The sequence below is a fragment of the Typha angustifolia genome, chromosome 3, assembly GCF_048772165.1.
Source record: "Typha angustifolia cultivar Huaian chromosome 3, ASM4877216v1, whole genome shotgun sequence".
Taxonomy (NCBI): Eukaryota; Viridiplantae; Streptophyta; class Magnoliopsida; order Poales; family Typhaceae; genus Typha; species Typha angustifolia.
In genome coordinates, this window is record NC_133241.1 from 8,206,206 (window position 1) to 8,217,145 (window position 10,940).

A 10,940-nucleotide genomic window follows, 5' to 3' on the forward strand; every position below is an offset into this window, starting at 1 on the left:
ATATAAATAGAAGATAATCCTACATTCTCTAAGTCCAATATTTTAGCATACCATTTAATTGCTGCTTATTATAGAGAAGTTGATAAAGTGAATGATCTCATATATTGTGTAATATATACCATATCATGTCTGATTACCATGCTTCCCGGATAACAACGAAGTGTTGTTAACTTCTAGTCCAATAAATATCAGCATAGAAATATCTGGAAGCCTTCAAAAGTATATGGTACATGTCCGACTCTGGTTGGTTCGAATACCAACCTGACTTGCTTGAGCCCGAACCCGAGCCCGAGTGGACGGCTCGAGCTCGGTTCCAATCTTTTGGCCGGAGCCCGGTCAATGAGCATCCTTTGTAGATTCATATCACCGTGATGCATAATCGCATACCATTTTAGATTGGATCCTGATGGATACTGACAGCTAAGTTTCCTTAAATATATGATTCCCTCCTGGTAAATCTGATCCGTCCATTCAGCTGACGTGTTGGTATTGCCATATCGATGCGGCCTCTTATCTTTTATAAATAAATCCCGCGACTTTTCTCTATTTTCCCGAAAAAGATACGAAAAGAACACGAGAACCCCTCCAACCCCGCCGACGATCCGAAAACAAACCTCTTCTCCTGCGATTTTTTTCTTTCCTCTCTCATCAGATTGCTTGCGAGAATTGGGGTTTTTGTCGTCCCCTTTCTAGGGTTTTGCTCGGGTCAGTTGCGTCGTCTTCGCTGTCGGTTCGTCTTCTCATCTCTCGATCGATCGATCGATTCCTTTTACCTTCCGTTCCTTCTGGTTTCCGGATTGTACGTCTCGGGTTCGGATAAGGATTAGTTTTTATTTATTTATTCCAGGACTCTAGGAAATCCTCCTTTTCCTTACATAGGTATCAACCCTGTGAGGTTGGAATTCTGGGCTTCGTCTCCGCCTCTTCGCGTCTCCCAGCCGGCTGCAATGAGTCACGTGGCATCGGATGGAGGCGACGATGGTGGCGCGCAGACGGAGCCGCCTGATCCTGATGTAGTCGAGGTTGATCCCACTCGGCGCTACCTTCGCGTAAGAATTCTCTCATCAAAATCCCTATTTTTTCTCTCTTTTTTCCCCTTTCTCTTAACAATATTTTTATTTGAAACAGTATAAGGAAGTACTAGGGAAAGGAGCATTCAAAACTGTGTATCCTTGGTTAATTGATATTTACATTATAAACTTCAATTATAGGTTCTTTATTTGTATGTGGTATGTGGATTGGTAATCCTTAATGGGGATGTAACGATAGCTACAAGGCATTTGATGAAGTGGATGGAATTGAAGTTGCTTGGAACCAGGTTATAATTGATGATGTGCTGCAGTCGCCGGTAGAATTGGAGAGATTGTATTCGGAGATCCATCTTTTGAAATCTCTGAAACATTCAAATATTTTAAAGTTCTACACATCGTGGATTGATGATAAGGAGAAGACCGTCAATATAATTACAGAGCTGTTTACTTCCGGCAGTTTGAGACAGTATAGACTTTTAATCCCTTTTGATGGTTCCACTCCCCCTTTTCTTCAGTTATTAAGGAGAATGATTTTGTTTGTATATAATAGGTACCGCAGGAAGCACAAGAAGGTGGATATGAAGGCAGTGAAGGGATGGGCGAGGCAGATATTGACAGGGTTAAATTATCTCCACAGTCAGAAGCCGCCTGTCATACATAGGGATTTGAAGTGTGATAACGTTTTCATCAATGGTAATCATGGGGAGGTGAAGATCGGTGATCTTGGGTTGGCAACTGTTATGCAACACAGCAATGCACGGACTGTAATTGGTATAATATATTTCTTTTTCTTGTGTATCATTTTCTATTTGATAAAGGATTCTGGGTTGCATCCTCTTTTCCTGTTAGATTTTATTTTGATCTATTGAATTGTTTTGCTGATATATCCATTTGATGTAGGGACTCCTGAGTTTATGGCGCCTGAACTTTATGACGAGGAGTATAACGAGTTGGTAGACATATACTCCTTTGGAATGTGCATGCTAGAAATGGTTACCTTTGAGTACCCTTACAGCGAATGTACCAATTCTGCTCAGATATACAAAAAAGTTTCTTCTGTAAGTTGTAGATGTGATCTAAAGATCCTCTTCATTTGCTTTTTAGGGAAAACAGTAGAATGCATTTTATCTTCTTGTAGTTTGTTCAAAATTCAAAGTGCTCTCTGAACTTTCATTTGTGACACTTGATCCCCTTATAATTTTGATCTATGTGCAATCTTTAGTTCTTCTGTCCAAAGATAATAGTGAGGATGATCTTCTATTTAGATTGTCAAACTTTTGATAATTTTGCCTTTTATCTTCTCCCTTTTTATGAAATGCTTGCAACCTCCGAAACTTTAGAAATGAGTGTAATTTTACTTGATCATTTCTATAGGGGATTAAGCCGGCTGCACTTTCAAAAGTAAAGGATCCACATGTGAAAGCTTTCATAGAGAAATGCCTGGTGCCAGCTCCTCAGCGGTTGCCAGCAAGGGAACTTTTAAAGGACCCTTTTCTTCAATTAGACGGAACGAGTGGAACTCATATTAATTCTCAGCATTTACCTGATATTGTCAATCACAATACAATTACCTCTCAAGGAAGTTCTGTTGCGACAGAGGAACCTACAACTTACCTAGAGGGTAGGCCATCTGGTGTGGAAGTTGATGTGGAACACGAACCTACGTTTATCTCTGTAACTGATAATTCTACAGGTATAGGCTCAGACTCTCTGACTTTTGAGGTTCGAGAGATAAGAGCAGATGATGAATTTACACTGAAGGGAAAGAGATATGACATCAACACCATCAAGTTGATATTAAGAATTGATGATAGGAAAGGTAGTGACAATTCTTGAGCTTCTCCGTTTGTCTTACAGAAATAAATTTCGACCATGGACATCTTTTTTCTAATGCTTAGTGTGCCTTTGCAGGTCATGCCAGGAATGTCCATTTCTCATTTGAATTGGACGCTGATACTGCTCTTTTAGTTGCTAGAGAAATGGTTGTTCAACTTGAACTGGCTAGGGAGGACATATATTTTATTGCTGAGCTAATAGATTCATTATTGATAAAACTTATTCCTGAATGGACAGCATGCACTGCCATTGATCAGTTGATAGCTTCGGAGGTATCACAAACCCTTACAGATGAAACTGGGGATATCCAGTTGATTATCCACCATGACAGCTCGTCTTCTCAAAATAATTCTGAAGATGTCAATATTTCTGGCTCACATCCCTGCATTGATTCCAGCTCAACTGAAGGCTCTATTCAACAGATACATGAGGATTCTGGCTATGTGCAACTTGATGATATCTTTTCGCATACTGATCCCAGTTCCTTAAATATGATTGCATCAGATGATCGTGATTATGAGTTATCATATCTTTCTGCTACCTCTTCTGAAGGAAATGGAGAGAGGTCTCCAGGTTCATGCATGTATTCCCCTCTTGGCTGTACAGATTGTAATGCATTTGTGATGGAGCGAGATGTTAATGGGGAACTTTCTGAAGTTGGAAATAGGATACACTTTGATATGAATGACATGCATGCCAACATTGCTAGTGACTTGAATGGCTTCTCTGGATTTTCAAATAATGATTCTTCTGGGGTTTTATCTGAGGAAAATGAGTATGATCTGGAATTGAGATTGGAATTGGAACTTATAGAGTTGCAGTATCAGCAGGCAATAAAGGAAATATTTCGTAAAAAGCAGCAAGCAGTTGCATCAGCAAAAAGCAGGATAGCGCAGAAGAAGCAGACATGTCTTCACTGATTGCTGTTCCTATGCCTTTCTTTATGATCTCGTTCTCAAAGATTAACACGTAGTGAAGTGATTATGTGTTGTATCCTTGAAATAGAGACTCCAGCTGAAGTGGAATAATGACAGCTGCATTCTTCTTACTTTGATCTTTCAATTGTGCAATTGCTTATTAATTTGCTGGATAAATTCTAAAATAGAATTGTGGTGGAACTCATGATGATTCCAGTGCAATGTTCATCTATTTCTTCTATAACTAGGGTGATATTTTCTTAGAATGCTACAGAAGGCTGGCTTAGTAGTGGAAAGCCGATTGTGCGAAATGATTTGTGTCTGTCTTCAAAATTGAATGAGAAAGCTGTAATTAGCGAGTTGGTTCTCTTTTTTATTTTTGGCTTTTGCATCAATATTTGTTTGTCTATTGTTGATCTTGTTATTGCTACTGTATTTCTTCTATATACTTACAGCATGTAAAACTCCTTAACGAAGTATTTTGATGTATACATATCATGCAGTTGGATAGGAAGTTAGTAAGTTCAAATTTTCTGTTCCACATTTGGAATCGGCGTTGACACTTTTAACTTTTGTATAATAGATGTAGTCTTGTTTTGCAGGAAGAGTAGACTAGTTTGTCTTGATTCTTCGGTTGAGAGTGGCTAGTTTGAGGTGTAATCCAGTTTGTGCATTGTCACTTGCGCTCTCTCTTGGTTATGTAAAATTAATATGGCACTACAGCATGAGGTTCGACTTTGTATTTTTATCTCGTATGCAGTTCAAATATTACTTGGGCCTCCTATTTTCCTTCAACATGCTGCTTTGTTTTCTCCCAAGGAAGAATACGATTATTTAGGCAATTTAATCGCAATACTCTCAGACTGCATGTAAGTAACTAGTTTTCCTTCTTTAAAAACTCCTTGCACAGGTTTTGAGAGTTCCCAGGCCTTTTTTTTAATACAAACCGGCAATAGCTCTCGTTTTATTTTAATTTAAAATAAAATTAATCTCAAAAGAGATTAATCTATAAGTTTGTTAGACCCCAATTGCAGCGTAGGAATTCCAACAACCAAAACCACCTACCAACAAGTATTAGGAATCCTATTAACAGCTAAACAACAACTAGTTATAGCACCAGCAAAATAGCAACACTAGAACAACTACAAAGACATCTGCAAACAACCACAAACACAGATTTCACACTTAGTGATACAACACCTGAACAAAAAAAAACTACATCAAAAGAAAAGCAATTTAATTTCGTTGCTTCCAATTTCAGTCTAAATCTATTGGGTTCACTATCGCATCTCCATGCATAAGTTGTCTAGCTCTTTTCACAGCAGTATCTTCTTGGATCTCTACTCAGCAGAGAAATAAACCAGTTACTTTATAATATAAAATATCCCAAGACTTTGAGCAATTACTGAATATTCTAGTGTTCTGTTCAAGCTAAATAGACTAATATAAGACACTCAACCAAATCATCTCTAAAATATTTTTTATTTTAGTGGTTATTTTTCACTGCCTTATTATTTTAGCCTTAATATTTTTAACATAACCACACCTGAGGAACAAATAATTCACTGTTTCCTCCTAAACACAAAAAACACAGTGATTAGAACCTGCCAACCCTTTCTTCTTAGGTTATCTCTTGTCAAAATTATATACTAACCATAAAAAAGCCCTCACTTTTAAAGAGGTTTTTAGTTGTCAAATCTTAGCACAGCCCTTGGAAATAGAGAGTTCCCAGGCTTAATTGAGGGAAGTTATAATTTGCTCGCACAATGTCGGACTACCATCCCTGCAGATCCTTGTATGTGCAGATAGACTATGTAAGGATCCATTATTTTGTCATCTTAAACATCAATATTTATTTGATTGTTTAGTTTTCAGAATCTCATAGTAATATTGGTTTACTTTGTTTACAGTAATATCTATTTCCCAGAAGTATTGTTGGCTGTTGCTTGCCAGATGATTATTGCTTTTATTGTACACTTAGCATCATTACCGTAATCTCAGTATTAAATGTTTACTTTCATCTCCAGGATATGGTTTGGGTGCTCATAAGTGAAAGCATGTGGATATATGCATTTGGCACTTTTTATGAGACGTTCTTACAATTCATTTACCGTGGTGGCTTAGTATGATTGCTAACCTGCAGCAATGTTGCAAAAGCCCTTGTGCAGAAATGGTTTAAAAAATTCCAGCAGTCACCTTTCGCTAAGAGATTGCAGATTCTTCTGTCAGCACAAAAGAATTTCATGAAAGATGTGGAGATTATTATCATCTATCAACCACTAGAATCACTGGAGTTTTATCATTCAGAAAATTGATTGCTTATTCTCTAGTTTGACGTCCCTTCTCATGTTCTGAGTTTGAAGTTAGATGCAGACATGAGACATGTGTGGAGGATATGAAGAGGCATGCTTTCCAGAAGGGAAAAGATTGAAGAGCAAAATACTGCTCTGCTCTTGGCATACTGGAGAAACAAACATAACTTGGTTGCGTGTTCTTTATACATAGAATATCCTGAGTACCCTTCTGCCCATTTTCACTGTGTAATGATTTTCTTTTTCTTTTTTTTGTATATATCTAGTTAATGCCAGAGTTTTGAGGAATCATTACTCAATTACATGTTGACAGATCAAAAATGTTTAATGTTTGGACTCAATGTATCAATCATTTTCTTTTTTCTATCATAAGAATATGTATCAAATGTCTTGTTCTATCTCTGTCTCTTCAACTTGCTCAGTTATAAGCAGAATGAGGAGAAGAAGCTGAATCTGTTTATGTTATTTTAGATTATATAATTTTAGTGCTCAGTTAAAAAAGGATTTCTCCTCTCTTTTTTCTTGCCAGTAATTATTCACCCCTCTCCTCTCTCTCTCTCTCTCTCTCTCTCTCTCTCTCTCTCTCTCTCTCTCTAAGATTTAATTAATACTGATCTTTCTTTACTCCTCTTCCCTTTTATTGTAAGATTATATAATCTAACATAAGTACTCCATTAAATTTAAAATAATGTGATGCCTGGGCCCTTGGGTACTTGGAGAGCTAACCTGTTAAGGCCTAAGGGTTGTAACTTTGTAGCCAACCTTACAATCGATGTTGAGGCTGGAAGATGATGGCAACCATTAAAATATTCCTCAGGGAAAAGTCTAATATTGTCCAGAAAATTAGGGGTATTGTGGTGGTCCAGCCTTCCAGGGCTTCAAAACCATGGCATGAGATGGCAGAAACATGGGCCATGTCTGCAGACATTTATCCACATCCCCCCCATAATGATATCAAGTATGTACAATGGCCCCACTGTAGTCTTGCCTGTGTGGGTCCATGAACTGAAGATGCATGTGGTTGTACTAGAATTGGCACAAGAATTTATTGAGCTTGAGCTAATTTGTCACCAGTTTCTCACTGTAGCAATGCCACTTTTTAAGTCACTGAATAGGTCCACAAAACTTTACTCATCTTGCCTGTCTACAAAATTAATCAGCTATGACACGCTGCAATGCCGTACAATAAACATATATCATTCCGAAGCATGTTTCTATGGGATGCCATTAATGCTCATAGACATACTTTAATACGTCCATACGTGCAAAGGTATGCAGAGAATATCAAACTCTGAGAGAGAGAGAGTGAGAGAGAGAAGCCCATAATTAAAGGCCACGAGACAGGTAGTCTTGTTTGATGCTGAACAAGTAACAGTTGCCATTCCTTAGTCGGCCATTGAATTTAGTGGCCCCCTTCACTCACCTAATAGGTAGACAAAACCCTCCTTTTCCTATCACGTCTTCCCTTCTCCTACTCCTTTTGCCTCCTCCTCTCTTCCATTCTTTTTTTTCTTATCCCATATCCCCTCCTAAGAATCCGTTCCCTCTCACTCCACACCACCACCACCACCACTACTACTACTACTTACTACAACATAAGCTGCAAGGCAAAATAAACCTTGGTTTACATATCACTTAGCAACTTCTAAGTAGCCCAAAAGTAAATATATCTCTACCTTAAGTTACCGTGTTATATATATATATCTAATGATGATTGCTAGTGTCCATCCTCTCCACTCTTTGCCATTTGCTTAGGTCCCAAGCTCTTCTTTCCCACCACACCTTTTCTTCTCTCTCTCTCTCTCTACCAACTCCTTTTAAGGGTGGGTGACCTTCCAACCCTGTTTTTTTAAATGTCAAGCCAAATGGGTCACCTCACAAAGGGGTCAATTGTAGTATGCTGGCTTCTACTTCTATTAGTTTCAAGTTGTCATGGGTCTAGAACCATGCAGAGCTTCAATACTAGGAACTCAGGGAGGAGGAGCCCTGACAACTTTTCCGGGTTCTTGCCGAAAGGGACGCCGATACCGCCTTCTAGCCCTTCGAGGCAGCACAACTCTGTTGGACTCGAGAGTCGCAATTCGCCGTAAAGAGGTCAAGTTAGAGAAAGTGATAGAGCTAATGTACATGGTTGGATTCTTTCTTACATGCCTTTTGGAATTCATTCTCTTCTCTCTCTTTTCTTCTCCTCTCTGAGTATAGACTTTGAGATATCTCTCGTACTCTCTGGTTCTCTCTTTAATATATATTGGTGTGATCTGCAACCCTTTGTTTATAACAAATGGATGATTGATTTCTCCTAGTTAGAGAGAGAGAGCGGGGGGAGGAAGAGGAAAGCTTGGAAAGCTTCTTACTTAGTTCATGCAGCTAAAAGCTGACAACAAATTCTGAAAGGAAGTCCAAGGATGTGCAGTATAATGTATTATTGTACTTCTTCTTTATCTTCCTTTCATAAGAGTCTGTAGGAAAATAAATTGGTGTACATTTTGTTCCTTTATCTTATGAGAATAGAATATGGTGAAAAAAAATGGAGCATAAAATCACTCACTCTGCTCTTATGAAAGGTGATCTAGCATGATGTATATCACTCTGTTGTTATGATAACATGGTATATAGCATAATGAATCATCTTCTATGATGACTTTGTTTAATAAGCACTTGGAATTGAAAGAGATGGATCTGATGATGTAGATTCTTAGCTTTTGATAAAGGATGTTTGAGTTCTTTTGATGGGCCATTTGAACTAATACTGTTCCTGTTTATGCATGTGAAATGGGTGAATGGGAATTTCCTGCAGTATAAGGTACTTGGCTTGCCAACTTTTAGTCGGCATGCGAAGCAAACAAAAGTTAAAGGCAAAAGAAATTTAACTGGTTTTGACAGCCAACCAACAGCTTCGTATAGATTTGGGTGCATTTGTGCCTTATAACAATTAGTATATATTCTTATAAAGAAAGGAATTAGTATAACTCGGCTGTCACATGTCATCCACGTTCGCTTAAGCTAAGTTATAATACTATAGCTTGTTACCGCTTACTCGCTCATAAGATATTGAACTTAAGATGTATAATGGGCCTAGTGTAATAGATCAAATTTTAAAAGGATTATAACTTATCAGATTGAGTATAATTAGTATTTATAAAAGAAATTTAGTTATTTTCTATAGGAACATATATATTGTTGATATTCAGTTTACTAAGTATCTAATATAGAACTAAAAAATTATGAAAATAAAGCGAGCATAATAGGCCGAGCTTTCAGACCAAGCTAGGTTAAGTTCGATCTTAGATCAAACTTAGCTCAGTTAAAACTCGACGGGTTCGAATTAGGCTTACTCGGGTCGGCCAATGATCATCTCTAGCCGTGGGCTATGAGGTAGCTGATTTACTCAATTCCACTTCTAAGATCTCTTCATCAAAGCCATCTGCTCTATCCCCTCTCTGCTTGGTCGCTTGTCGTTGACTTTAGTGCCAACACTAGCTGATCCCCCATCCCATGCAAGGACCTTCAGCCTGTACTGTAATAACCAGCGTCATGCACTGGCTACCTAAGACTCTACTCACCGCCTTTGACTTACATCTCGATTGTACTGCCTCATATCTCATCACTGCTGCTCTTTACTTCTCTTGTGCAGTGCCTATCTGGGTGACTCTATCGTTGTCTTGTATTACTTAGGTGTTTAGGTTGATTAGTGTCTAAAATTCGTATTATGATTAGGAATTTATAGAGTCAAAAAAGAGTTTGCTATTATCATGGAGTTGTTCTTAGCCTCCCACCATCTCTCTCTCTCTCTCTCTCTCTTGCTTTCTTTGGTGTAGTAGTTTTGTGCGAATTAAGTATACTATGACATGGATAGAGTCCTATAGGTCATAGGACGTTGATCATTTATGCCGGTGCATGTCCTTTCAATCTTCTTCTTGTGCTCCAATGTTGGCCAAAAGAGAGGCTTATGCTCTACATCCTCCAATCTTTGCTTGAGTACTTAGTAATTTTATTTATGTGCTTAATACCAAACTTCTTTATGGTTCTTTTGTGTTTTAGCTGTGTGTGAAACTTGTTCAAAAGTCTATCACACTACCTCCTCTTTTTTTCTAGTGGATCGAGCTATAATAGCTTGTTAACTTTAACGAACAAATTTTCTCTGAAACAAAAGAATCTAGTATAACTTCCCTGTAAAAAGGAAAAAGAAAAGGGAAGAAATAGTCCTGTACTGCATACATTTACTGGGTACTGATTCTCCACAAACAGGTTGTAGGGAAAAAGTTATATAAGGCCAAAGTATGTGTGCAGTTAGCTATCAAATTTGCCCCCCTTCTTTCCCATCTGTATCATCATATCTGGTCACAGAGAAAATGGCTTGAACGCTACGACTACTGGTGGCAGGTTAATTAGTAAAAACCATAGAGTAACATCTTTAACAAAGCTTGCAATATACTCTGCAGAAGAAACTCAAGTCTTAAAGAATCTTCTCTCTTTAACGAGAGACTAATCTCATAATTATAGTTCGATTAATAATTGAGTAATTAGCAAGAGATACTAATGAAAATATTTTGAACTTAGAGATTTGGTAGGGGTGCGCCAGGCCCATGCAGTAGTGCAACGCACGGGCGACGCTCGAGGGCCCCAGTAGCAAGCTACTGTGAGGTGGACCCTCCCCCAAAAGAAATTAATTTAATATCATGGTGGGCCGATGGCCCACGTATCAGATATTAAACTGATAAGAACAGATACTACACTTGATCTTAGCCAAAAGGCCGAGAAAGGTATGAGTTCTTCATCCGCTGTGCCTCCGCTTAAGTAGGCACTTCATCGACGCCCATCGCCAGGTTTGCCGATGTGGGACT

The 10,940-nt window shown here is 38.3% G+C and overlaps 1 protein-coding gene and 1 non-coding gene across 3 annotated transcripts; one reads left to right on the forward strand and one right to left on the reverse strand.

The window, feature by feature from the left end:
* Window positions 1–569: 569 nt before the first annotated feature.
* Window positions 570–4,160, forward strand: LOC140758106 (probable serine/threonine-protein kinase WNK6). Of its 2 annotated transcripts, XM_073094141.1 has the most exons (8): window positions 570–730; window positions 848–1,049; window positions 1,129–1,166; window positions 1,270–1,497; window positions 1,582–1,802; window positions 1,932–2,089; window positions 2,406–2,850; window positions 2,943–4,160. In XM_073094141.1, the coding sequence occupies exons 2-8, from the start codon at window positions 948–950 to the stop codon at window positions 3,785–3,787; spliced, it is 2,037 nt and encodes a 678-aa protein (XP_072950242.1). In that variant the 5' UTR covers window positions 570–730; window positions 848–947; the 3' UTR covers window positions 3,788–4,160. The 2 variants fall into 2 exon arrangements, with proteins under 2 accessions (XP_072950242.1, XP_072950241.1); XM_073094140.1 differs by having other exon boundaries at window positions 1,270–1,802.
* A 6,504-nt stretch (window positions 4,161–10,664) lies between these two features.
* Window positions 10,665–10,863, reverse strand: LOC140758547 (U2 spliceosomal RNA). Its single transcript, XR_012104129.1, has one exon. It is a non-coding gene; the product is annotated as a U2 spliceosomal RNA (small nuclear RNA).
* Window positions 10,864–10,940: the final 77 nt, after the last annotated feature.